General features: G+C 54.3%; 1 protein-coding gene across 1 annotated transcript; it reads left to right on the forward strand.

Moving 5' to 3' along the window:
* Positions 1–4105: 4105 nt before the first annotated feature.
* MELTF (melanotransferrin) lies at positions 4106–27934 on the forward strand. Its single transcript, XM_007171585.2, has 16 exons — positions 4106–4251; positions 6037–6191; positions 7309–7408; positions 9636–9818; positions 11791–11947; positions 13096–13163; positions 15884–16071; positions 16796–16976; positions 17667–17818; positions 20328–20424; positions 21363–21557; positions 22507–22663; positions 22763–22830; positions 24605–24792; positions 26931–27129; positions 27570–27934. The coding sequence occupies exons 1-16, from the start codon at positions 4203–4205 to the stop codon at positions 27650–27652; spliced, it is 2220 nt and encodes a 739-aa protein (XP_007171647.2). The 5' UTR covers positions 4106–4202; the 3' UTR covers positions 27653–27934.
* The last annotated feature ends 49 nt before the right edge of the window (positions 27935–27983 follow it).

A 27983-nucleotide genomic window follows, 5' to 3' on the forward strand; every position in this document is an offset into this window, starting at 1 on the left:
TGAAGTGCCCGGGACAGGTGATCAGGGCACACAGCTCCTCTACTTGTCCAGAGCCTGCCGGCCTCTGTACAGCATGGTCATCTTCACTGCTGTGGTTTTTAATGGGCTGAAAACAGACTTGTATAAGTGTTGGCAATGACTTCATTTGCAAATTGGTAGAGTTGGGGGCGTGGAGTAGGGGATGAGAATGGATAAAAAGGTCTGACTATAAATCTCTAAATTAGCTAAAATTTTTTGTTTAATTATAGTCCTTTCCTTTCTGGTTCCTGGAATAACAATCTCCCTCCCTGAACATGCTTTGTGACTTTTTTTGTATCAATTTTATCTTTCTTGTGCATATGTTTTCATTATAAGTCATCTGAAACCTCCTCGGAAGTAGCTGGGTATGAATAATTTCTCTGAAAGTCTTATTGACAAAGCCAAATATAGTATTCTTGATTTTACTCTTTAGCCTCCTTTTATACTGGTTTCCACTCAGATTAAATCTTATATTCAATGAAATAGATGGAGATTTATTAATGGCTTTAGAGCTGTATCTCCAGAGTTAATCTTGGAGCCTTCTAATCTTCTAAATTTTAAAGTCTGGACTGCAAGGAGAATTTTCAGGGGGAAAAAAAAACTTTTGTGGTTTGATAATTAAAATAATAAACTGAGCTCCAGGATGAGAGACCTACCCTTGAATGCAGGTCTGACGCCCAGTGGAGCCTTTTCCACCCTTCATTTTACCCATCTCTGAGGAAGAAGCATTTTCTCTTTTCCTTTGAAGATCACCCTCTGCTTGTCCTCCTGGTCTTATTCCTCATATCTTCTTCCATTACCCTCTTTTCCTGTATTGTTATTCTCCTTCCTCCATGGGCTACCTGTGCTCTGACTATATGATCAAATTTCTCCTATCCTATAAAAACTTTCCCTTGACCCCAAATCTCCTGAAAACAACCCCTCTTCTCTTCCTTTCCTAGCCAAATATCTTGAAAGAGACACACTGTCCACTTTTCACTTAAATAATATTTATTGAATGCCTACTTATCCCAGACATGATGCTAGACATTGGGAATGATGGCAGACAAGACACCACCCAGGCCCTTGTGGAGTTCAGCCTCCTGTCCAAGGCTCAGCCCTTGCCATGCCACTGAAACAGCTCAGACAAAGCTTCTGGGGACCTAGTCCCCAAATTCTGTGGCTCTTCTCAGCCTCCACCTCCAGCAGTACAAAACACCTTAACAATAGGTAGTAACATCCTCAAACCTAATAGCTCGCACTTAGAAATCATCCTCCCTGTTCAAGGCCCTGTGATGAGTACAGAGAATCTGCCTTTGAAAAGCTTACACATAGAATATCATGTAGCCCAAATACACAGGGCTTCCCCTAAGTCCAGTTTCATAGGGAAAATACTTCTGAAGAGGCAAAAGCTTTTATTCACGAAACTTGCTTAATATGCCTACCATTGATCTCAATATACAAATTCAGATGTATTAAACAGCAAATACTTGGGGAGTGACATCAGGAGTAAGAATGTAATATCCTTTTATAACACATTTACTGCTGCAAATGTTCACCATTCCTGATTTCTCTGTGCATACCAGCCCTTCCAAGTGTCCCCCAGAATAAAAATTGTCTGGACTTTTTCTTAGTCATAGACCTGAAAACCCATAGAAATAGAAAAATACAAATTATGGTTTGTTGAAATGAAAAAATATGAATTTTCCTAAGACTCTGGGTAAAAGAATTGTTCACGTTTTGTTGTCTCATTAGGCCCCATATCTGCCAATACAGGTTCTCTGCTCCCTGTCAAAGGCCCCCTCTTCTTTCTGAGTCCCCAGAGGCTATCTTTAGTGTGTTCCATCCAATAGCATCTGCTACTGTTCCTGAGTTCCATAACAAGCAAGCTCCCGAATCCTTGGAGAACCAGAGCTGTGTCTTTGGTAGAGAAGAGCTCTCTGTATTTCATATTATGGAATAGGGTCAGGAGGTCCCAAAGCATTGTTGCTTAGGCCCCAACATCTTACGGAAGTGTTAGTGAAACCAGTTCTTATATTTTTTATACTCTCCCTCTAACCTCAGTATGAGTCCAGAATGAGGACCAAACTATCCTCAGTGCTTCTGCTCCTCTGTAAGGCTGTTCCTGGGTTAAACTGCTCTCACTGCATCCCATCCACTCCTCTGATTCACCCAGGTATGTCTGCACCCCAGAAATAGGATCCAGGCTCAAGCTGAGGCCGAGTTCCCCATTACACACAGGTATCAATACAAAGCTATGTCCATGCTAAGGCCAGGCAAATGGGCCTGATGTAGAAGCCCCTGGAGCCCAGCAACAGCGAGTTCCCTGATGAGCCACAGTTGAGGAATAACTCCTGAGAGATAGGGAAAGGACCCGTTGTGAAAGAGCTCACCCAAGCTCTTAGCTTGTAGCTGTTTGACACCTTATCGGTGTCACCAGGAGTTTTACTAAAGGACCGACTTGATGAACACAAATCCTGCCAGTAACTTCTGGTTGTTCCTGAGTGTGACAAAGTGAGCCTCTTCATCCTCATGGGGTGAGGCTTGCTAAGGACACCTATTTATACCATCCCCTTAGGACAAGCCATAGCCCTGCTGCCAGGGCCACCTGCTATCGATTCGTGCAAATTAGAAAGAGGTGCCCCTCCTTCGGATGGATCCAGCTGGGGATGAAAAACCAGCTTCCACCAAACATGCCCCCCTCAGATTCTCCAGAGCAGACAGCTACTGGGGAAAGAAGAACGGCACACCAGAGCCATCATGACCTGCCTTTTACAGGGGAAACAAGCCCAGAGAGGAGAACGAACTTGCCCAAGGTCACACAGTGAGTCAGTAATAACAAGAGTACAGCTCAGGTCTCCTAGAGCCCAGCCATGTAACATCCACAGATCATCTCAGGGTGTGACAGTTTCATGGCCCAATAAGAGGACCCAGGGCTCCCTTCCCCAGGGAGCAGAGCAGGCTCAAGGACTGACAAACCCAGACCCAAGTTCCCTTCTCTCTCACTCAGTGTTCTTTTTACACATGTCCTCTACCCAAGACAGGGAGGAGCTCATTCCTGGGTACTCATGGGGGTGGGGGAGGGGTGGCGATGACAAAAGATGAGGACATATATGCATCACTGAGTAACCATTTCTGCAGTCCAGCCCCCTCGTCCCCAGTACACATGGAGAACTGCAGTTCTGGTCTACATAGAACAGTGCTTCTTAAACCCTGCTGTGCACCAGAATCAAAAACATAGATTGTTGATTGTCCTCCCCTAAAGTTTTTGATTCAGTGGGTCACATGTGGGCCTGAGAATCTGCATATCTAACAAGTTCCCAGGTGATGCTGGTGCTGCTGATTTGGGGACCATACTTTGAGAACCACCAGCCTAGTCCATCTTTGGTCTTCTTCCCATCCTCCAAAGCATGATGGAATGAGCGAGGCTCTGCCGGAGACCTGGGTTCCAGTTCCAGCACTGTCACTGATGAAATATGTGACCCAGGGCAAGTCACTTCCTGTCTCTAGGCCCAAAGAGAGGCAGTGAGATACCGCCACTGCCAGCTCCTCCCCAGTCAGGACCACATCAACCTGGGTTCATCTCTGTAGCCCCAGATCCTTTGTACAATCTGTGCTTGAAGAGATGCTAGTGAATGAATGTGATTGCCTTCGAGCTTCCTTCCAGCTCAGGCCCTAGGATTCTGACCTCTTCTTCTTTCCAAATCCGAACTTTTCCCTCTCCAGTTGGACCAGATATTTGGGATCTTTCTAGGACAAGAGGAGGGGAGGATGTTCTGGAATTCAGGGCAGATTGTTGAGGTGAGAGAGCCCTGGAACACCTGTGAGCTGGGGGAATCAGGCCCCAGACAGCAGATACCTTACTCTCAGAAACAGCTGAGCGTGTGTGTCCAGGCCTAGGAGCATGGGGATCAAGAGAGGCCTGCGGTTAGACTCAGCCCCCGCACCGGCACAGGCTCCAGCAGGGGGCGCCAAAGAGAAGCGTAAGGCCAGTCCGGTCAGCACCCAGGTGTCCAGTCGGGGATGGGCGGGTGCACGTTAGGGGCGTGGACACCGCCAAGGCACACCCCGGCCGCACTTAAGGAGCTGAAGGCCAGTGCCAGGGAAGAAGGAGGAAGAAAGCTCCGGCTGCTGTTGACCCACTTGGACCCACACCTAGACAAAACCCGCGCCAAACCCAGCCCCAGCTAGCTCTAGACTGCGCCATGCGGGGCCCCAGCGTGGCTCTGTGGCTCATCCTGGCTCTGCGCACTGGTGAGACCCCGCCGCCCGGCCCTGGGAGTAGGAGCTGGGCCGGGGGCCCTGGAGTTCTCCAGACACACACACACCCACCCACCCACCCAGGAGGGTCCCGCGGGCTGGAAAAAGTGTCCTGAACCTTTGTCTCCCAGGAAAGGGGGGAGGCTAGAGAGGCGCGAGGCGCGAAGCAGGACGGGGGAGGGAACGAGCACTGACCCGGGCAGACCAGGATGTCTGGAGGGCTTCTTGGAGGAAGGAGAGGCGCGGGCAGAGGCGTGGAGGGGAGAGCCCTGGAGTGTCGGGGGAGGAGGTCCGGAGGGTGAATGCTCTTGATGGGCGAGGAAGCCCAAGGAGGGTTTGGGAGCCAGAACGGCTCTACTTCTTCTGAGCCCCCGTGGGGAGGGAGGCGGGAGAAGATTCGGAGGGATTGGAGGGGAGGAGGAGAGAGATACTGCCCGGGAGACGGCTCCGGGCGCCCTGCATGGATAGGGGATGGGAGGCGTAGACCGGGACTCCTCGCGTCAGCACGGGCCGCTCCCAAGGGAGTCACGGTCCCGGACGCTGAGACGTGAGGCCGGACCTCCGGGAGCGGCTCGCGGGGGCCGCGGGCGGAGGCTGCTGGAAGGATGGCTTCAAGCCACCGCTCTGACCTCGTCAGTACGAAAAATGGACCTGCCACCCCGGTCCGGGCCCGGCAGTTGCTAGGCCTACCAGGGTGCAGCCTTGGAGCACTAGAGAGGGCGAGGGCACCTCCACATTCCAGGGGGCCACCCGGAGCTGGGGGAGGCGGAGGGGGCCAAAGGGAGGCGGTGGAGGAACCGGCAGTCTTGACCCTTGGGGTGGGGATGGAAAGCACAGGCTGCCTTGAGAGGGTCCCTGGCGGGTGGAAATGGACCCAAAGCCTCAGGTTTCCCAGGAGCACAGGCATGCCTAGCAGGGCTGGCTGGGAGGGTGAGTGGTGGAGGAGCTCGGGTCTGCAAAGGCAGCAACCTCAGGGAGCTGGGCACCACTTCTGCTGCGCCCCCAGGATCCCCAGATCACGGGACCCAAGAGGGTCCCCATCAGGAGGAGGGGCCTAAGAGGCAGTCCACTGAGGACCTTGTGTCCTGGCTCTACAGAGGTTTACTTACAACGCAGAAGGTGGTTTCCTCATCTGCTTTCTCAGATGACAAAACAGGCTCAGAGAGGTCAAATAGGTTACCTGAAGTCACCAGCTGGAGGAGCAGGAACTTGAACCCAACCTGCTGACTCCTCAGCCTCCCCTTGTCAGGGGCCTGGCACTGTGCCCACAGAGGGTAGGTCTGCAGGGGGCATAATCACAGATGCTCCAAAGGGTGCAAGGCTCCTCAAGGGCAGCCACAACCTCTTCCCAGTCTCATGTCCCAGTTCATGAGGAGGGCCCAGGGACACCACTGGGTGAGAGAACCCAGTCCAGCACCCTCTTGCTGGAGACACACAGGCCCAAGAGGGGCAGGAAACAGCCAGTGCTCCTTCCACCCACCAGGCTGTGCTCCAGGCCAGGGAGGCGTGGGCGGGGGAAGCCCAGCTGCTACCTAGGGAAACCCTCCCTGGCCTATGCAAAGGGCCCGGCTCTGAGCCGCGCTGGGCAAGTGCGGGGAGTGCATGGCCCACGCACAGCTTTGCCAGTGAGCCCGGCCCCCTCCCAGCCTGTGACGCCTCTTTGTGCCCCAGTACCCCACAGTGAGAGGGCAGGGCTGCTGCACAGGACTGGCTATACGTGCTGACGGGACACACGGGCTGGGGCTGCTGGAGCCGGGCCTCACTGTCCCCCGTCCCCAGCACTCGGAGGGATGGAGGTGCGATGGTGCACCATCTCAGACCCGGAGCAGCAGAAGTGCAGTGACATGAGCAAGGCCTTCCAGCAAGCCAGCATCCAGCCCTCCCTCCTGTGCGTCCAGGGCACCTCAGCTGACCACTGCCTCCAGCTCATCACGGTGAGTCCTCTCCCTTCCGCTCTGCACAGACGAGAGGGCTCTGACTCAGGAGGGAGCGCACAATGGCCTCATTCACCGGGAAAGGCTCCGGAGTCCTCCCCACCGCCAGGGCCGGTCGATAGGATCTCCTGAGTTTCCCCTGCAACAAGGGCCAGCTTGTTTCCTGCCCAGGCCCTGGGAGGCCCAGGGAGGGCCCTGCTCAGGGCGCCGGTGGGGAAAGGTGTCTGAGAGGCAGAGTTTCCTTGCGCAGAGCCCCTCTACATGGGGGACATGACCCGCCCCACCCAGGGGAGCCCAGACAGCAGACCCCCTCCGTGGCCCATGGCAGTTACTCACTCCTTGGAGTTTTCCAGAACTGGGCTTGTGTGTTTTCTGGGGCAGGAGGAACAGGGCCAGCAGTCCTGGGTGGGTGCATGGTGGGTGGGAGAGCTGTTCTGAGGGGCAGGAGATCTGCTAACTGGCACTGACTAAATTAAGAGGCAGGACTTCAGTACAGGACAAGGTGTGGAGAGAAGCACTGGGGGCAAACACAAGGGGACCCGGGTTTCCATTCCAGCTTAGCCCCTGGTGCGCCCCCAGAGCTAATCCTGTCACCATCCATGTGGCCAAGGGCTTGGGCCAGGCTCCACCGTGAGGGTGGAAACCAATTATGTTGAGCTATCATTTTACCCGTGGGCCCCATTTGTGTTTTAAAACAAAAAGGAAACAATTGAAGAGGATATTTGTAGGATTCAATCTGCATCTTAGAGAGAAAACCCAAGAAACAGGTTAGTAGCAGAGGCAGGGAGTTGAGAAACAAGAAAGTGAGGGAGACTCACTTCTCACTACTTTTCATTTTGTGCTATCTGATTTTTAACTATGTGTAGTCCTATAAAATTAATATTTTTTAAATAACATAATTATAAAAACAAGGTGAACCCTTGGTCCTGGTCGGGGGAGACCCCTAGGCCCTGGCGGGAAGGGGCCTGAGAGGCTGAGCCAGGACAGGGCTCCCAGGCCAGTTGAAGAGGACCACGTGGACCTCCAGGGCTTTTCAAGGGGCCCTGGGCAGGTGTCCCTGAGCTCCTGGCTGAGTGCCCCGGGGGCCAGGCTGCACTGACCCACCTGTTCCCAGCAGGCCCGGGAAGCTGACGCCATCACTCTGGATGGAGGAGCCATTTACGAGGCGGGGAAGGAGCACGGCCTGAAGCCCGTGGTGGGCGAGGTGTATGATCAAGGTCAGAGGGCCAAGTGGGAGGGGGCTCGAAGGAGAGAGGAGGTCACCCAGCAGTATGTCCTTGCTGGGCCCGGCCCAACTCTGCAGCCCCCTAGCTGGTCAGTAGTCCTGTCCCCAGAGCCGGGGATGCCAGAGACAAGAAGGGCTGACCTGAGTTTGTTCTTCCTCATGGGGAGCCCAGCAGCCCCCTAACCGTCACCCACAAGCTGTTACTGAGGGGCTACCCCATGCCTGGTGTAGTGCGGGGCATGATTGCCAGGTGAACGAGGCATCAGTGATGCCCAGCTCCCCGCACTCTCCAGTGCCCTCTGTCAGATGCAGCGTGGAGTGGGGATGGGGCCAGACAGAAAGTGGTGTCTAGGAGCTGCAGAGCCCAACAGACCAACAAGGAATCCCAGTTCTGCCCCTTCCTGTCATCTTGTGTGACCTTGAACAACTTCCACTTCCTTGACCATAAAATCAGGATAGAGGTCCCTGCCCTGTCACATGGATTAAATGAGCCGGTCTGTGTGCACCTGACACGTGGTGTGTGTGCAGAAATGTGCGTTTCTTTGCCCCAGCCCTGCACTCACACCAGACATGCCTCTGGCACAGCCTGCCCTTTGGATACCCACCCCTCGCTTCTTCCTGTCCAGTGCCTAGCGTCTGCCACAGCCCAGCTCAGCTGTCACCTCCAAAAAGCTCCCCTGGGCCCTCCCACGCCTGCAAAGGGCCTCTCTTTCCTGCTTTCCAGAGCACTGACTCACTCCACAAGGTCCTTTCCCCTCTGTCTGTTTTTTTTGTCCTCACCACAGCGAGTCCCCTGAGGCAAGCCTGGTCTTCATCCTTGTATACCCCTGGTGCCTGGTACCCAGCACGGGGCCTCGCTTGGTCACCTGTTGAATTGATGACTGTCAGATGACACAGGACACAGTCCAACCCTGCAAACCAACCAGGCTTTCCACTCAATGGCCAGAAACAGCCCTGCCTCGTGGGCCACAAACACAGCTCTTCCTTTTTAATCAATTCAGCACATTCATTGAGCACCTACTACATGCCAATCATGAGCATAGAGTAGTAAGCAAGAGAACCCATTCCTGCCCTCAAATAGCAAGAGTCACATAGTAAATAAACACCAAAAACTGTAGTTACAAATGTGCTGGGTGCTGTGAAGGAAGTAAAGGCCATGAGGGAGAAGATAAGGGCTGTGGAAGACCGACTAAAATAGAGCAGACAGGAGGGCTTCTCTGGAGAGGTGACATTAAAGTTGCACTCTGAAAAGTGTCCCAAGTAGAAAAGAGCTTGGTGATCTCAAGAAACTAGAAGGAGAGTGGGGAGTTAGAGAGTGGGACCAGACAGGCAGCTTAGGTTGACAGGGGCCAGGCTCAGGGGTGCAAGAAATAACACTGGCTTGGTTTTCTAGAACTCAGCTTCATTATGATCATGGGCATCTGACCACCCCCGGGCAGACATGTACATGTCTGTGTGTGATGGATGCCCTCTGGTCATCAGTCCCATAGAGGAGTCATCCCTGTCTTGTCTGAATGGCCTCTTCCAGGCAACCTCTGGCCCAGGGGAATCTTCCGCAAGGCTGTAGACCCTCGCCCACCCACATGCACCCCATTCGGGTCTTGAGTGATTTGGGGCCAAATCGTTCGTGTTTCTCTGCTTCTCTGTGTGTGAGTGAGTGTCTGTGTGCCTGTCTCTCTCTGTCTCTACCCCTTCATCCCTGGCCCAGCACTGAGAAATCACTTTTTCTAATCTGAGGGAAGTCCCTGCCCTGCTCCCTCTGCTTCTCCCAACCACCCTTCTTCGCATAATGTGATACCATTCCCTCACATCCTCTAAGTTCTCCTAAGGGGCTAGACTTCTGGAAAACGAAAGACTTGCAGGCTACTTCTGCTTTTGGTCTGGCTACAGAGCTCCCTTGATGTGTGCAAATGTAGACCCGGCTGAGTGCCAGCTGGCTCAGGCAGGACAAGGGGGAAATTAATGAATGAATTAACATCTCAAGATAATAACTACCGCAGAGGCTGGAGGGGGCGGGGTCTTGTGATACAACACGTGGATTGCACCCACTTGCTCTCTTGGTACTAGAATGCCATGCACGCACACACGTGCACATCCACATACGTGCACGCGTACACACATGCATCTGTGCACACCCCCGCACCCTCCTCCCGCAGCCTTCCCAGGCAGGGTCCCAGCCTCCTTCCCACCCTCACTCCTCTCCTCTCCCCTCCTCCTAGAGGTCGGTACCTCCTATTATGCCGTGGCTGTGGTGAAGAGGGGCTCCCACGTGACCATCAACACCCTGAAAGGCGTGACGTCCTGCCACACGGGCATCAACCGGACGGTGGGCTGGAACGTGCCCGTGGGCTACCTGGTGGAGAGTGGCCGCCTCTCGGTGATGGGCTGCGACGTGCTCAAAGGTGAGGGCTGGCCGCCAGCGGCTTCTCCCGCAGGGGCTCTGCGTTTCCCCTCGTGGGACAGCCTCCCTCCGGGCTCACCTTCACAGCCGCCTCCCCTGGGCCTCCCCGGACCCCTCGTCGATGGCATCACTCCCTCCTGTCCGCTGGCCGGCCTGGTGTTGGCCCCACTTACATTTCCGCCTGGTTGGCTCCTCCAGGCACTCAACCCTCACTCTCTCCTCCCGGGGCCCCGGCACAGCCAAGCACGGGGCCTGCAGGCCCACCCCGCGGGAGGCGGCGAATCGCCCGGGAGCACCTCTCCCCTGGTGTAGACGTGGTCGCCCTTGCCACGAATGTGTCCTTAGCTTGACGGGGTCAGAAGCCGTGTTCTTTCAGGACCCAAACAAGCTGCGAACTTGCGCCCAGAAAGCTCACAAGTGGCTGATCAGAGACCCACCACTGATTCTCAGGTGGTGAGAATAGGGCCATCCTGCAAGCAGCGTGTGCCCCGTGAAAGTTGAGCGAGGGCAGGAGGTGCTGAGGGGACCTGGCTGGGAGCCCAGAGCCCTGGTTCTGGTGACCTGGACCCTGTGAGGATGCAGGTCACCTTTTCCTGGACTCCTGCTGGCCACCCAGCTGCATCAGTCTGAGGTGGCCCCTGACACATGACCACCACCTTCTCAAACTGCCCTCTTGGGACCACACCACCCCTTGAGGAGAGTTTCAGGCGTCCCCAGACCCCTTGTTCCTGAGTGTGCTGCTTCCTGGTTTGCTCTGCACATAGGCGAGCACCTCGTCTCTCAGAGCCCAGACTTCGCTGTGGGTACATGTGAGTTTACACCCTGGCTCAGCGTGACCTGCCCTCAGAAGGATTACTCCACACACTGAACTTCAGTTTCCTCACCTGTAAAATGGGGAAATTAACACTGCAATGCTGTGGCGTTGGGAGGACTGGGATAATCTACACAACATCTTTGCAGAATGCACGGCACAGGGGCTGTGCTCACTGCAAGGAGCTGACGTTATTATGAGCTCAGCTTCCATCCCTCCCGGTCACTGTGGTGCACACACACGTGCACGCATACACACATGCACACATGCACAAACCCACACACGCACATACACACACGTGTGCACACGTGCATGCATACGCGGGCACACCCATCCATGCAGGCACAGACCCACACACTACACACAGGCATGCTGCCCCCACCTGCACACACACATACACGTGGATACTCTACCCCCATACAGCACCGCGCACAAGGGCCTGGAAGCCCCTGTCCTCTCAGACGGCGCCCAGCTGTGGGAGGTTTACCAGTCATTTGGCACATTTATTAAATATCCACTCCCCTGCGAGGATGCAGAAAGACCAAGAAAGGAACCTGCCCTGGAAGAGCTTGGTTTAGCCGAGCACAGTGCAACTGGCTCACCCTATGTGGCACTAGGGGGTCCTTGGCGCAGGATAAATATTTGCCAGGAGGGTGGACTCGGGGCCTGGGCGCTGGCAAGGGCCCCAGAATCCTGCAGATCCTGAATTCGTCCCCAGCCAGGCCTCCTTCTCTGCTGTTTCCCTCCCCTCCCTGTGTTTTGAGAAGTGTAGTCTATCAAATTAATTATACTCTTTAAGTAATCATTTACTCCCCTACTTTCACTGATTACACGTAACTCCTTCTGAAGTGAAACCCTCAGTGAGAACACTATCTGGCTGATGGTTGTCCTGTGTGGCCGTTTGGGGGTAAGCGTTTTATCCCTGAGCCATTTTTAAATAACAGCAGTCACTCTCCGACGCCCACACATTTGTGGCCCCCATCTGGGAACCACTGAGCAGATCCAGCGCTCCAGTTTTGCTCAGACTGAAGCCTGGGGAGTCCAGCTGGGTCCCTGGGGAACCCAGCCCTCCTGACTCCAACCCGAGTGGCCTGAGCGCTCCCTGGAGGATGGGGCGGGGTCTGATGCTGTGTGACCGACCCCCTCTGTCTCTTTCCCACAGCTGTCAGCGACTATTTTGGGGGCAGCTGCGTCCCCGGGGCAGGAGAGACCAGTTACTCAGAGTCCCTCTGTCGACTCTGCCAGGGCAACACCGCCGGGGAAGGGGTGTGTGACAAGAGCCCCCTGGAGAGATACTACGACTACAGCGGGGCCTTCCGGTGAGAGGGGCTGGGACGGGGCCACAAGCGCAGGGGAAAAACACCTCGGCACAGGGAGGGCCCCTGGGGGAGTGGCGATGTCAGCTGCCTCTCATCAAAGCACCCTTTATATAGTCCATGTGCCTGGTTAGTTTAAAAACCTCAAACTGGTATGTGCCAGGCGGGATTTGCTCATAAAATCAACATGTTTGGTATATTTAGAGAAGTAAGGGCTCAGAGAGAAGAAAACGTCCAAAACAGCCTTTGGCTGCTCCCAGGTCCCCGTTCTGGTGTCTGAGACCTGGAGGGAGGATGCTGGAGTGGGGGAGCATGGGGGGGAACCCCGGGGCTTGACGCTCAGGGCTGGCCTCTCTCTGCCCCTGTTCAGGTTGGCACTTTAGAGCAGCCCTCCATGGAGACAAGAGAGTCTCTAACTGCTTGTGGTGCCCTTCCATCTGTCCCCAAAGGAGGAAACACTCGATGGGGGCTGGCATGGGAGTCTCGCAGGTCCCTCTGACTGCCCTGGCCACAGTGTTTCCACCTGGAACCCGAGAGCCTGCTGGGCCCCCATGCCCCAGGGTGTAATAAGGGAAATGCAGTTTGGGGCACATAGAGAAAAACAGTTCTTGGTCCTCCAAGCCAGAGACTCTCGCCCACCCCATCTCTCCTGGTGTCATCCCCCCAGTCCAGTCCCTGCTTGTCTGCTGGCTGTAGGGACCCAGGCAGCCCCTTTGCCTAGTAGGCCCTGACCTGCCTCCCTCACTGGGCAGTGACAGATAGAGGATCCACGAAGTCCTGGTCCCTTCCACTCAGGGTTTTTGGTATGACCTCAGGGGTCATCTTCAGCACATCCTGAGTGTTAAGGCTGCTGATCAAGCAGCTGCCATATGAGCACCCACTCCTTTCAGGCCCCAAGCTCAGCTGTAGAGGATCGATACGGATTATAAAGGATCTCTCCCTACGGGAGCCACTTTCTCATCCCCACTTTACAGGCGATAGAGGCTAGGAGGGCTCCACCACTTGCCAAAACCACACGGCCAACAAACTGGGGAACTGGAACCCAGGACAGCATGACTGCGAAACCCGTGCCCTCTGTGACCCCACCCCCCTTGGCCCAGGCCAGACCTCCCGAGGTGGAGGATGGCAGCTCATTGGTTCCACCTGCGCAGGTGCCTGGCAGAGGGGGCCGGGGACGTGGCCTTTGTGAAGCACAGCACGGTGCTGGAGAACACCGACGGTGAGTGGGTGGGCTGCCCCCGGCAGCAGATCTCAGGCCCCATAACCCTCCCTGACAGAAAGAAAGAGGTGCGGCTCACCGATGGAGCTCAGCTGCTCTGCGGGCAAGGGGACCGGGTGAGCGGCTCTGCCCCGCTCTGATACGTTTCTGGCCTTGGGTTCCGTTTCCGTGTGAAGATTCTGCTTTTGAAGAACAAAAGTTTGCAGACCTCTGCACTAGCTGTCATCTACTGTCCCTTCCAGCCTTTGGTCCTTTTCCCGAAGAAGCCATCCCTTATCCCTGGACGAGGACTTATTAAAGATGGGTTGGTGTTAGGTGTTGATCCATTATACCGTTGTCATTTTAAAATGTTTAGATTTTGAAATAATTGAGCTTTAGAAAAGTTGCAAGAATAATTCAAAGAACCCCCATTTATTCTTTATCTAGACTCCAGCTTTAAGCATTTGCCACATGGAATCGATCATTCTTTCTGTACGTGTGTGTGTCTTTCCGAACCATTTGAGAATATGTTTGCCCACACCACACCCTTTAATACTTTAGTACATGTTTCCTAAGAACAAGGTGATGTGGACCTCACCACAGTGCAGTTATAAAATTCAGGAAATGTAACATTGACACAATATTTAAGCTACAGTCCACGTTCTAGATTCACTAATTGTCCCAATTCTGTCCTTCGTAGCAATTTTTTCAGGCTACGGCCTGATCTTTGATCACACATGGTATTTAGCTTTTAGGTTGCTTTAGTTTCCTTTAACTTCGAACAGTTTCTCAATCTTTGTTTTTAGTGACATTGACATTTTTGAAGAGTCAGGCCAGTTATTTTATAGAATGTACCCTAATTTGGATTTGCCTAAGAATCTTCTAGGTTTTTTTTAATTGAGGTATAATTTACATACAGTAAAATGCACCCTTTTTGAAGTACTGTTCTATGAGTTTTGCCAAAAACATACTGTTGTATAACCACCACCACAATCAAGATAGTGACTGTGGCAGACCTTTCACCCCAAAAGTTCCTTCATACCCCTTTCTGGTCAATCCCTTCCAACCTCCTCCCTGATGCCCACCAGTCAGACTTTTGTCTCTACACTTTTGCCTGTTCCATAATGTCTAATCATTTTTTTTTAAAGAATCATTATCTCTTTTTCTTTTGTTAATCTTTCCTTTTAAATCAGAAGGTCCATCATATAGTCTGACATTCATGAAGGCAAACAACATGAACCAGATTTGAGAAAAAACTGATCTGAAAAAGGAAACATAGGATTGTCTTCAGAGCAGGACGATCCTATGATGAGTCAAGCAGATGAGAATTTGGAAGATGGAGAAAGAATTAGGGGTGTATTGGGGTAAACCCATCTCTTTTAAAATGTTGATGATAGTCTAAGGAAACCTAAGGAAGTAATTTTTTAAAGAGTTGTCTTCAGGCAAAAAGGTTGGTAAGAGCAAAAGAGTGGAATTGACATAAATGTGCAAAGTAGTGAAGTAATATGGTTTTAATTGTCCCTAGTGAAGAAAAACAGGAGTGGCAGATCGAAATACCTAAATGATGCATTTGTCTCGAGGGAAGGCCAAATGATCCCTTGGAGCTCTACTGCAAAGGTTTTGCAGCAGTTTATAAATAGAGGAAAGTTGGGGAGTGGGGAGAGAATGACACTGAGTAATTGTTGAGAGTGCTATAAATTATCATGCAGTCATTAAAAATGACCTTTATGGACTTTTCCAAACTATTACTCTCTTGGTTTTCTGGTTTATTTTTAAATAGTGAATAGAGTGTTCATGATCCCACAAATTATCTTTTTCCCTCCTATTTTCTAGCAGAGGTTTATCCTCCTCATTTTAAAATTTAAAAGTCATTAAAATATTGTTAAGTAGGGCCATCTGTGGTATATCTTATTGCATGAGTTACAATCCTTGAAATTCGTCTTCTTAATATTCCTATTTGGTGTTGATATTCACTCTTATAAATGAGTTTTATGGAAAGCTTCCAGTAAAAATATTTTTAAATAAGTAGGATGCAAAATTGCCTATCATGTATGTCCTTAACCATATTTAAAATAGTTAGAAAATAGAATAGAAAAAAAGGACATGGAGGAAAAAGACCAAAATATTAATAGCTGGAGTTGTGACTGAAGCTTTGGGAATTTACCCTCTTCTCTCTGGGCCACGATTCTGGTGAATTCTGTCGGGGTTTGTTTCCACCATGCCCCGCCCCCCCCCCCCCCCCCCCCCCCCCCGTCCCCTGCCCTCTGCTCAGGACTAAATTTAGTGCCAGACGGCAGTGGTGAACTCCTGACACATTCCTCTCTCTCTCATCCTAAGCTTCTCTTACTTTCTTACTCTTTTTACCTTTAATGAGCAGTTCTGTTTATATATATTGTGTTATTGTCAGAGATCTCAAATCCATTTTATTACTAGAAATCGGTGACAAATAAAAAATGTAAGTAAATAGACACAGTCTACAGAGACACCTGGTTTTGTACGGTGCAGCCACCAAGCTCCTCTTCATTCTGAGTTCTGGTCTCACCTCCTGGTGTGGTTCTGGGTTCTCACTTCTTGGTGTGGTTCTGGTTCTCACCTCCCGTAAGGGTTTCTTCTCACTGTGGGCCTGTGGCCACGAAACCCTAAGCTCTCCCCAGCCTCCCTCCCGAGGGTCCTCCCTGATGTCCCCACCAAGCCCCACCCAGGACAGGAGTTGGCTCACCACAGGATTCCCATCTTCCCAGGGAAAACCCTGCCCTCCTGGGGCCAGACGCTGCTGTCACAGAACTTCGAGCTGCTGTGCCGGGATGGCAGCAGGGCTGATGTCACTGAATGGAGGCGATGCCACCTGGCTCGGGTGCCTGCTCATGCCGTGGTGGTCCGAGCCGACACAGATGGGGGTCTCATCTTCCGGCTGCTCAACGAAGGCCAGGTGAGTTCAGGGCACCCCACACAGCTTCTCAGGGTGATGCTGGACCTTCTCGTCTCTCACCGGGCTTGGAGCTCAGAGCCATCCTGGGGCTGGGCCAGCCAGACTAGGAGGGGCAGGACCCAGAGGCCCTCCCCTGGGACAGACCCCAGCTGGGGAGCCAGACCTCTGTGGCCTTCAACCTCAGGCCAACTCAGAGTGAAGAAGGGACCAACTGTGCCAGCTGGCAGCGAGGAGGGCTGGCCAGAGTGGGGAGACCAGGGGACTCAGGCACCCCTCAGAGAAAGCTCCTGGTACTTGTGGCGCTTAAAACCAAAATCAGAACATATGAGCAAATAAACTAAATGTCAAAGTATACCATTCATTAAATGTGGTGAATAATGTTTTGCTGAAGCCGCTGCTTACAAGAGCAGCAAGTTTCTGCCTCTGGGCCACACCAGCTTTAGTTAGTTTTGCTCATCCATACCACCGGTGCTCAGCCCCACTGCTTGTGCTGAGTACCATCGCACGCCTGGGCCACGAGCCACGTGTTCGACCGGCTGAGTATGAGAAGGCAGAATGCACCGGGGGGAGCACAGGGGAAGGAGGGAGGCGGAGCCTCACCTGGTGCTCAGAGTGGACGCCTGGCCTGAGAGCCCAGGAAGAAGGAAATGGTGGCTGAACTGGGAGGAAAGGATTCGCCCCTGCAGCTCCTCACCAGCCCACACCCTGATCCCTTGACACACAGCGCCTGTTCAGCCATGAGGGCAGCAGCTTCCAGATGTTCAGCTCTGAGGCCTACGGCCAGAAGAACCTGCTGTTCAAAGACTCCACCTCCGAGCTGGTGCCCATCGCCACGCAGACCTACGAGGCATGGCTGGGCCGCGAGTACCTGCATGCCATGAAGGGTCTCCTCTGTGACCCCAACCGTAAGTCCAGCTGTCTCTTCTCCCGCCGGCCCTCGCCTCACCGCAGGCGTGGCCAGGCCTTCTGGAGAGGTGGCCAAAGGAGGACACTCACCCCAGAAGGTGTGTGTGTCACTTGGCCTCGATGGGAACCTGTTGCTTCCACCTTCCTGCCTCTGGGGGTAGGGGAAGAAGACTCTCTGGAGTCGCATGGGCTGCTGTACCCTGGAAACCCCACCTGTTCCAGGGGGTGGGATCCAGACCCGAAGGGTCTCCTTGCCCCTCCATACGGAATGTGTCAAGTCCTGTCATTCTCCCTCCTCCATGCCTCACTCCTCCTCACCACATGGCCACAGCCCTGGCTCTGGCACTCTCTCTCTCCTGGACCCTTAAAGTAGTCTACAAATGGCTTTTGCATCTATCCCCCACCCCCGCGTATCCACCACCTACAGCCAGGGAGATGGTATGCCAGGCCTGAGTTGTATACACGACAGCCATGATCTGCCTCGAGCGTCCTCACAGCCCCTTGAAAGAGGTTCGGTGGTCCCCTTTCTGGGTAAGGAAACAGGATCAGGTGGTGAAATAACTTACCCCTTGTAGCTAACCAGGGAAAGAGCCAGAATTTCCCTTGGGTCTGGCTCCAGGCTCCTCCTGCTGCGGGCCAGCCCCGAGGCAGGCCAGCGTGACCACACGCCCACGCCCACGCCCACACAGGGCTGCCCCACTACCTGCGCTGGTGCGTGCTGTCCACGCCCGAGATCCAGAAGTGCGGAGACATGGCTGTGGCCTTCAGCCGGCAGAGGCTCAAGCCGGAGATCCAGTGTGTGTCCGCCGCGTCCCCCCAGCGCTGCATGGAACAGATCCAGGTGGGAGCCGTGTCGAGAGGGGCAGAGCGGGCCCGGTGGGCGGGCAGGGGCAGTGCCTGGGATGGTCGGTCCTTCCCGGCCCTCCTTCTGTCCCACCTGGTCTGGAGGACACAGAGCAGCCTGGGGAGGAGAAGAAAGTCTCCCGTGACAACGCCACAGAGGAGAGGGAAGAGGAAGTGGCCGCAGGAAACAGCCACCCCACCCGGGGGGCGGGGCAGAGGGGGGCTCCCCCGCACTGAGCAAGTGGGCAGGGGGCAGAAGGACCGTGAGACTGGCTCAGCTTGGCGCTAATGACCCTGTGGCCTTGGGCAAGCCCCTTCCCCTTTCTGAGTCTCAGTTTCCCCTTGTGCACAATACGGGGTGGCCTTGGCTCATCATTTATTAAACTGCAAGCCAGTCAGAAATACATTTTCCATCAATCACAGTCTAGTACACAGAAACTGTTCTTTCAGATATAAACATGTAAAAACATGTATCCGCTATAGAGAGATATGAAGCCAAACAGTACTTACCTTTACTAAGTACAATGTGCGCTGATAGTCTCTGGGGTAGTCTATCCTAGTCTTTTTTTTTTAAGCTTGTCATGGCCCATTAAATTGACTAAGCCTTCGTTAATATGCCTGCCACCTGTAGTTAAAAGCACAGGCCGTGTCTCTGAAAGCCCATTCAGCTCTGTCCTGCTTCGCTTCTCTGACTGGAGACTGAGACCAGGAGTGGGAGACGCACCCGGGGCCCTGCAGTCAGGGATGAAGTCCTACAGGGTTCTCCTCCACCCCTGGGTTCCTGGACTCATTTCCTCCTGCTTTTCAAGAGCTAGTAGGTGGGGCCTGTTGGTGAGGAGCCCTTTTCAAGGTGGTCCCCGAGGGCAGGCCAAGTCACAGCCCCTCAGGTGCGTCCACCCTGCCCCAGCCAGGCAGCACATGGCTTGAGAAGAGGCGAGTGGGCAGGAAGGACAGGAGCCCGGGATCGTGACGCTAACAGTCTCATAAGCACGCACTTCCTATGTACCTCGCACTGTGCTAAGCCTTCGTGTGGGTTTCCTCAGTTAATCCTCACAACGACCCTGTGGGGTGGATATGATTACTATCGTACGTGGAGACTGGGGCTGGGAGAGGCTGAGGAAGTAACTTGCCCCAGGTCACCCAGCTCAAGGGCGGGCGAGCCCCTATCCCCAGGGGTTGCCGAGAGCTAGATGTGGCACCGAGGGAGGGGAGCCCAGCGGGGATCAAGGAAAGGGGACTTAGCGGTGGGGACTCTTTTCCTAACCCTGGCAGGCTGTCCTGTGGAGGAGAGGCTGTTCCAGGGGCACCAGAGCAGGGAGAGATGCAGGGAGATGCAACTGTCTCCAGGCACAATCCATCTCTCCACCTGAGCTCAAAGAGGGCCAAGGGGCTGCGCAGGGGCCTGTGGGGAGAGGAGTAGATTTGGGGGGGTCCCTGAGAACCCCAGCCAAAGGCTCAGAGATCCTCAGTTCTAACTTCTAAGGTTCTCAGAGGTGATGTCCAGTGTAGCTCTAACACCCATTTCCTGTCTGACCACGGTGATGCAGGCAAGGAAGGGTCAGCTGGCCCACCCCCTGGGCTGTGGGTTAGGGTCTGGATTCCTCCCCGGCACCACACCACTGTGGACAAGGTCTGCGTGGGAGCAAAAGGGGTCCCCCAGAGAGGCACCCTCCAGGCTCAAAACATCAACGCCACTGCCCGTTATTCCATCGTCATAACCTCATGCCTCTGGCCCTGAACAGCGTCGGGCACCTTCCTGGGGTGCAGGTGTCCCCTCTGTCCCTGGGCCCCAGCTTCTTCCCTTGGGGTATGGCTTGATTATCAGTTAACCTCTTGGCAGGGTCTGAGGAGCCAGCTGTCCAGAGACTTCAGAAGGGACACGCGGGGTGGGGTGCAGGTGACCTGGAGGGCTCTAGAGGTTTCCGAGGGAGGAGGGTCCTGGGCCCCTCCTGCTGGCATCTGAGGCAGGGCTCTATCCCTCTACCCTGGAGCCTCCTCCCACAGACCCTGAGACTGCCGTCTTTTCAGACCTGGCTCCTTCATCCATTCACATACGCATTTGAGAAATACGTATTGCATTCGTGCTGTGTGCCAGCCCTTGGCCAGGTGCTGGGGATGCAGTACAGTGCCCCAGGTCTCTGAGGCTGGCAAGCCGTGGGGAGACCCACACCGAGCATGAGAGCAGGCATTGTGCTAGGTTCTGCTCAGAACAGGGCCTGGCAACAGGAGACCCTCAGAAAACACTTGCTGAAAGATTGAAAGACACCCATGAATGGGAATGCTGGTGGTGGTTTGTTTCAGGCCTCTGGTCCTCCAAACACCTCTCTTGCCTGCCCATCTTCACAAGGAGAGGAAGGGGCAGATAGGGCAAGATGGGGTCCCCAGGGGAAGGGAGCCTGAGGCCAAAGTCCCCGAGAGACCCAGCCTTGGCACCTCTGTCAGATCCCGACACCCAGAGCTGCGCTGGGGCCCACTCGAGCCTGGCCACTCTTTCTGTCCCCCTGCAGGCTGGGCAAATCGACGCTGTGACCCTGAAGGGCCAGGACATTTACACAGCGGGGAAGAGATACGGCCTGGTTCCAGCAGCCGGGGAGCACTATGCCCGTGAGTGCAGGTGCCAGCCACCTGGCCTCGGCTGGGAGGTGGTTGATATTTTTATATTTATAAAAACGACTCATCAGAGCCTTTCTCCCCGGGCCAGTTGCTGTCTATCACAGGCAAGCCACTCTGGCCCCGGGCACAGTGTGCCCAGCCAGTCACTGGAAGTCTGGCAGGCTTTGGAGAACTTTCTGTAAAGGGTCAGAGAGTAAGCACTTCAGGCTCTGCAGGCCACATACAGACTCTGCTGCATGTTCCTCTTCTTCTTCTTTTCTCTTTTTAACAACCCTTTAAAAATATAAAAATTATTTTTAACTTGCAACTCAGGCTGTACAAAAACAGGCTGAGTAATTTGCCAAGCCCTGAACTAGAAAGCCTCCTTGGCCTCTTCTGTCCAGACCGTGTGGCTCATGAACACCTTCTCAGTGGCCTGGGCCAGGGCCCAGGTGCTCTGTGCTGAGGTCTAGTGACCTCAGGTCTCCTCCACTTGGACGTGAAAACTCTCTCATCTTAGGGAAAGCGCTTCTGCAGCCTCAGCTATGCCTCCACCTTTCTCCCAGGGGGTGAGAAACATACCACCTGAGTGTAAGGAAAGAAACAAATTCCTCTGGGTGAAGACTGTTGGAGGGTGCACAGAATGCTGAAAAGTGGAGCCCCACGGGCTGCTTCTCAGCAGTGAGGGGACACGCAGGGGTCCCGCTGCTGGATGTGCGCCCTGAACACCCACCCGGCCCTTGGCCTGGGCGCTCCTGAGCCCAGGCAGCCAAGGCCTAGTACCAGCGGGTAGAGGCGTATGGGGCCAGGACCACTGCTCTGAGGTCAAGAGTGGCAAGAGGGAACGGATTTGAGGGAAGAAGCGCCCCGTTGGGATCCGGCCCTGACTCTTGCTCAGCCGAGGCCACTAAGCATTAGATGAGGGGCCTCACTGGTGTCCCCTCCCCCAGCGGAGGACAGGAGCAACTCGTACTTCGCGGTGGCCGTGGTGAAGCGGAACAGCTCCTATGCCTTCACCCTGGACGAGCTGCGGGGCAAGCGCTCCTGCCACCCAGGCCTCGGCAGCCCTGCAGGCTGGGACATCCCCGTGGGCGCCCTTGTGCAGAGGGACTTCATCCGGCCCAGGGACTGCGACGTCCTCACAGGTACCATCCTCTATAGACACACAGATGTGCAAGCTCTTCTTTGGGGTTGACTGGCGTCAGGGCCAGCTCTGAGGGCTGGGGTCCTCTCCCAGCAGGACCCCACAGAAGGCAGCCCCAGAGAGATTTCCTCTTCCTCCTTGACACGCCCCTTGCTCTTGGGAAGGCTGGGGAATATTCTTGGCTACGCTTGACACAGTCAGGGGTGTCTGGTTCTGTCGAAGGTGCCAGTGCCCCTGCCCACTTACTCGCTCAGAGTGGAACAGTTCCAGTGGGCGTGGGGAGCAGGGCGAGTGCACTGGCCCTGGGCCCGGCTGTACCACCATCCAGTCATGGGCTGTCCCCCTGGGCATCTGGGGGACCTTGTTGGAAAGTGGCCAGCCATCTGCATAAGTGCTGAAGAAGACACGTTTACCAGGCACCCACCATATGCCATACGCAGGGCCCTCCCTGGGTGTTAAGTCATGCACATTCCTGGTGAAGGGAAGGCAGGAGGAAGCTGGCTGCGCACACACCTCTGTCCTGGCTGGCACCTCCGAGGAAAAAAACACATTTTTTTTCTAACCACCCACACAAGCACATGTAAGGTGTTAGAACTGGCTGCTCCCACTCCTAGACAGCTGCGCGGTTGCTCTGACTGGAACAGAAGAGTTTACGAGGTAGCGAGTTCCCCGTCCCTGAGGGAGTTCAAGGGAAGGCTGGGCGGCCACTTACCAGGGGTTGTCAGTGGGGGTTCCTGTATCTAGACAACGTCTGCAATGCCCCCGTCCCTGTGATCCTCCCAGGAGGAGACACGCCACTCTGAGCTGGGTGGGCACTGGAGCGGATGGGTGGCCTTGAGCCATGGGGCAGGCCAGTGGGCAGATCTGTGCGGGAAGCAGCCCACCCATGTCGCCCCCGGCCGCCCTTTCTGCTGCCGGCCCCTCAGCACAGCCCTCCCCCTCTGCCCCAGCGGTGAGTGAGTTCTTCAGCGCCAGCTGTGTGCCCGTGAACAACCCCAAGCACTACCCATCCTCGCTGTGCACACTCTGCGTGGGCGACGAGCAAGGCCGCAACAAGTGTGTGGGAAACAGCCAGGAGAGGTACTACGGCTACAGTGGCGCCTTCAGGTACCTGGCGGGCGGGGAGGGGTGTGGGGAGGTGGTCCTGGGGCCAGGCACAGGGGTGGGACCTTCTGCCGACACCTGTCTTGGCTTCTTGTGTGGCAGGTGCCTGGCTGAGAATGCAGGGGACGTTGCCTTCGTTAAGCACACGACTGTCTTTGACAACACGAATGGTATGTGATGGTGCTGGGACACGGCAGGGCCAGATTCTGGTGGGGCTGTTCCCCATCTCCAGCAGAATCCAGGCGCTAGATGGTGCTGGGACTGTGGGCCAAGTGACAGCCAGGAAAGACTGAGTCTAGAAGGCTCTGCCCCTTGGGGATCCCAGGAGCCCCAAAGGCCGAGCGGTAAGAACAGACCTCAGGCCACGTATCCAAATGCACAGGTCACATGACTGTCTTTATTTGTCTGGAATCCAAATCCCCATTCCACTGAAATGGTAGAAACTCAATCAATTAGGAGAGAACCCCTTCTGTGGTGTTTATGTGGCACCCAGGTGCGTGGGTAGGGGTGGCAGGGGCCTCTCTCCCCAGGGTTATCAGTTCACATCAGCATCTGGTGTTTGGTCCTGAGCAGGCCAATGCCATGCGCAGGGGAATCAGTCTGCAGCCCCCAAGCCGTGTGAGGCAGGGCACACCCCCATTCACATCATACAGGTGGTTTCTTTCTCTGGAGTCACCTTCCTGGGCTCCACCCGGGAAGAAGAGCCCAGGAACTCCTCCAGGACCCCTAAGCCCCCACCTGAGGTCCTATCGGGGTGCAGGCCCTTGACCGTGCATCACTCCCCTGCCCCATCCTGTTCTCCCTCCTCAGGGAATCTATCCATTTTGAAGACTGAAAGCTGTTTCCCTTCAACACTGTATTGTTTGCATTTTCTATATACCCTGACTACACCCCAGGCTTTGAAACCCCAAACACTGGAGGTTAAGTCTTCTCCACTCTGTCCTAACACATCTCTTCCCAGGAACTCAGGGCAGAAAGGCAGAAGGCCCGAAGGGGAGGAGGACATTGGCGAAGGGAAAGCAAGACACGCAGGGAAAAAACATCAGTCAGTATTTCAAAACTCAGATCCCACCCTGCCTCTGAAAGTCACTAAGCTGTAGACCAGTTGCCCCAACAGAGCTGGAAGGGTTCCAGGCCCTGTTGCCATACCCCACCTCCCCTGCCAACCTCCCACCAAGAACACTGGGGATCATCCCCGAGAAGGAGGGAACCGCGTGCTCCTGCAGGAGCTGTGAGCCCTGCCTGGTCCCAGCCTGTGCCCTCTGGGGTCCTGGGCTGAGGGCCGGGGCCCTTCCGAGGTTCACCTGCAGTGAGGTGACCACCTCCCAGGGCCACTCAAATTCTTTTATCTCTGCTTGTGAGCCCACCTGGAGTTCCTCCTGGAAATACAGGAAGACATAAAAACAATGTGATTCCTAAGAGTAGTGTTTGTCAGGAAGCCTTCGGACCAACCACCTGCATCAGAATTACTGGGTTCCTAGTTTAAAATGCAGATTCCTGGGCCCCATTCTAGACCTACCTGATGAGATTCTTTGCAAGGAGGGGCCTTTGAAACTGCATCTTACAGATCCATACTTGATGTTATACCTCTTCTGGCTTGAGAACTTCAGCTCTTAGGGGAGGAGCCCATCCCACCCTGAGACCTGTAACACACAGATGGAGTTCTTTGCCGGGGAGTGATTAAGAGCCTCAGTTTCTCCACCTGTAAAATGGGAGTGATCATACAGTGCAGAGTTACATAGTGCAGACTCCCTATTCCCTACGAATAACCTTATTAGCCCAGCTGGGTTCTCTCACCCTGGTAATAGAGCAGAGCAATTGAAGAATGGAGAGGGCTGGGGAGCTGGCCAGATATCACCACCCCTCCCCAGCCAAGGATTTGGGGATCCCCGAGGAGAGCAGCCTCTCTCTATTCCTCTCCCTGCCTCTGCTCCATCCCCTCAGGCCACAATTCTGAGCCCTGGGCTGCTGAGCTCATGTCGGAGGACTACGAGCTGCTGTGTCCCAATGGGGCCCGGGCCGAGGTGACCCAGTTCGCAGCCTGCAACCTGGCACAGATACCGTCCCATGCTGTCATGGTCCGGCCGGACACCAACATCTTCACTGTGTATGGACTGCTGGACAAGGCCCAGGTGAGCCAGGGCAGGGGCTGCCTCACTGGGAGGAGGGTGACAGAGGGGAGCCAAGCCCCCGGGTCACCTCAGTCTACCTGGAGCAGACTTCAGGAGAAACTGAGGAAGCCTGAGGGAAATTCTGTGATGTTCACTTAGCCGAAGCCATCCCTCCAACCACTGTGCCCTCTGTCACCTACAGCATTAATTTTCCCTTCTCAGCCGGACCATTCTCACCAACATACAAACCTGCTGTTATTTCTACCATCTCGTAAAAACAAATGAACCCTCTTTTGGCCTCACATCCCCTTGTAGCCGTAATCCCACTCCCTTTTACAGCAAAACTCCTTCAAAGAGCCATCTCTACTCTGGAGTCATCAATTCCTCCTCTCCTGGTCTCTCTTAAGGATGGAGACTACTCTGGAGAAGCCCCACCTCTCCAGGGCCCTGAAACTGCCCTGGTCAAGGTCGCAGTGACCCATGTTGCTACATAGAGCGGCTGTGTCTCAGTCTGCCTCTCCCTGACTTCTCAGCAGCATTGGCTGCAGTTCCCTCTTCCTGAAGTTCACCTCCTTCCTGGACACAGTTCCCCCCCTTGGTTCCCAGGGCCCCACGCTTGCCTGGCTCTCCTCCTACCTCTCTGGCCTCTCCTCCCAGTTTCCTTTGCTGGTTCTTCCTCGTTTCCCTGGCTGGTAACCACCGGAGTGCCCCAGGGTTCAATCCTAAGCCCTCTTCTCTGTCGGCACCTACATGCATATCGATCTCGTCCAGCCACAGGTCATTAACTACAGTCTATATACTGATGACTCCTAAGTGTACATCCTCAGCCCTGCTTCAGTCCCACCCTTTAATCTCAAACTTGCATCTTTAACAACCACCTACTTGACATTTCAATTTCTAACAGGCATCTTGAGCTGAACAAACCAAAGTTGGACTCCCCTTTTTCCCTCCATCTTCCCCACTTCAGTGAATAGCAGCTTCAGCCTTTCCATTTCCTCAGGGGTCAGCTCAGACTCCTGTCTTCCTCTCACACTCTACTTCCAGTGCATCAGCAAATCCTATTGGCCTAAAAACAAATACCTAAAATTTGAACCCAGGCTGTCTGACAGCAGGGCCCCTGGTTCCCAACCTCCCCCTCTACGCACCCCCGACCTGACATAGGCTGAAACTGACCTCCTTTCCCTCCACCCATAAGCGCCACAGACTCGCAGAGCCAGCTGGCTCTCCAGGCCAGTTCGTAACCTTTGAAATGATGTTTGCTCTCATCTTCCCCACAGAGTCCCTCTGTCCCAGGAGTTCTTGACTCTGGGTCCCTGGGCTTCCCCACGGGTCCCCAAACCCTCTGAAGTGATGTCGGGGAAGAGCCCTGTGTAGGTGTGCCCTTTTCTGGGGAGAAGGCTGAGAGCTTTCATCAGATCCTCAAGGGGATCCGTGAGTCCCCCCAGAAAGATCAATAACCACCTTACTCTTTCTTTCCCCCTTGATTGGTATTTAAAAGCTGACATAAGCATTCGTCCATGTTCTCCTGATGTCCTGTGTGTATTCATAATTTCTCACGTCCCTTCTGGCCGCTTTACTGACTCTCTGAGGGCGGGAGCCATAGCACACGCACCCCAAGGACCCCCAGCAAGGGAAGACAACAGCTGCTGCAAGAATCTCCTGGGTGCTAGGAGGGTGGGTTAGTAAAGGATATTTAACTCACCTAGTACCTTCTTAGTACTAGTGACAGAACAAAGGGCTCTCTTATGAAATCATTTGGGTTTGGGGTAAAGGACACCCATCAGATAGAGTGAGGAAGCCTGGTAGAAGAGGTTGAGGGGTGCTGAGCAGGTTTAGCAAACCCCTCGGTGATCTCAACCACATCATCTCTCATTTCTGGGTCCTTCTGCGTGTAAGGCTCAGGCTTCAGTTCTGTATCCAAGAGCTGGTTTGGTGTGATGTTTCTGAATGGCTGTCTTACTGTGGTGGCTATGGTCATCTCTTCCTCCAAATCTGCTTTGGTAACAGAGGTCAATGAGTTGTCAAGCTTATGATTTCCAAGCGGAGTCTTGGCACCTGACTTTCCTTGCTCCTTGGTGTATAAAGCAGTCAGTGGCAAGTGATACCCGGGTGACCATTTGTGAGCCCAGATGCAAAGCAGGTCTGCTGTGTGCTTCCAGGACCTGTTTGGAGATGACCACAATAAGAATGGGTTCAAAATGTTCGACTCCTCCAACTATCATGGCCAAGACCTGCTTTTCAAGGATGCCACCCTCCGGGCAGTACCTGTGGGAGAGAAAACTACTTACCGTGACTGGCTAGGCCCCGACTACATGGCGGCTCTGGAAGGGATGCTGTCTCAGCAGTGCTCAGGCACAGGTAGGGCGCGACAGGCGGGTTCACACCCCACGGAGGAAGAGTGGGCACACTCCCCGGGCATCTTTCTAAGCCTTTCACCCAAAACCTTGAGTGAACTGAAGGGCACTCTGGGTCTTTGCAGACGATCAAGGTGAAGTGTCCTGGGAGGGTCTGAAACACTGGCTGTGGAACCCAGACAGACCTGGATGATGATTATAAATGCTAGAAATAGTCACCCGAAGAGGATTCGGGCAACGGCATAAATATACATGTAGTATAATTGTGAAAGAAATGAATATGTAAAGAAACCAGGGGAAAGAAAAATTGTAATAGGGTAGCCAGAGGGAGCCTGAGGTGAGTTTAGTGCCCGACACTATGCTGCATCTAGTCCTGCACATGAGTGCCAGCGGGCCACAAGCGCGGCACTGGGAGGCCTTAACCGCCTGTGTTTAATCCCTCAGCGATCGTTGCCTCCAGCGTCTCCCTGCTCCTGCAGCTGCTCCTGCTGGCCCTCACGGCCAGCCTCCTCCAGCCCTGCCTCTGAAGCCGCTCTGGGCAAGCCTCGCCCTCCCTTGGAACGCAAACCTATTCAGAAATCTCCCTAGATAAGGCTGTTCTCCTCAGTAAATCCAGTTAACACTGCTCAGAGGGAAACGTGTGCCGGGAGAGGAAGCGTGAGAAACCACAGAGCTCCCCAGGGCTGCGATTCCAACACTGAAGCTTCTGTGATCGCTCCAGAGCGGGATAAAGAGGGATGTTACAGCAAAGCCCCCCAGCTGGACTGAGCAGGTCTCTCCCTCCTGCTGGAACCCAGCCGCTGCCTCCCCGGTGCGCTGGCCCGCCTCCCAGTCACGTCCCACCCACAGGCTGGTACA

The sequence above is a fragment of the Balaenoptera acutorostrata genome, chromosome 4, assembly GCF_949987535.1.
Source record: "Balaenoptera acutorostrata chromosome 4, mBalAcu1.1, whole genome shotgun sequence".
In the NCBI taxonomy this organism is placed as follows: domain Eukaryota; kingdom Metazoa; phylum Chordata; class Mammalia; order Artiodactyla; family Balaenopteridae; genus Balaenoptera; species Balaenoptera acutorostrata.

What these genes read in the sequence shown, in the direction of transcription:
- MELTF (XM_007171585.2), top strand. Translation starts at nt 4,203, where the DNA reads ATGCGGGGCCCCAGCGTGGCTCTGTGGCTCATCCTGGCTCTGCGCACT. An exon ending in GGTGCTGGAGAACACCGACG is followed by an intron (nt 13,164 to 15,883) that starts GTGAGTGGGTGG and finishes CCATCTTCCCAG; the next exon opens with GGAAAACCCTGCCCTCCTGG. An exon ending in GGCTGCTCAACGAAGGCCAG is followed by an intron (nt 16,072 to 16,795) that starts GTGAGTTCAGGG and finishes CTTGACACACAG; the next exon opens with CGCCTGTTCAGCCATGAGGG.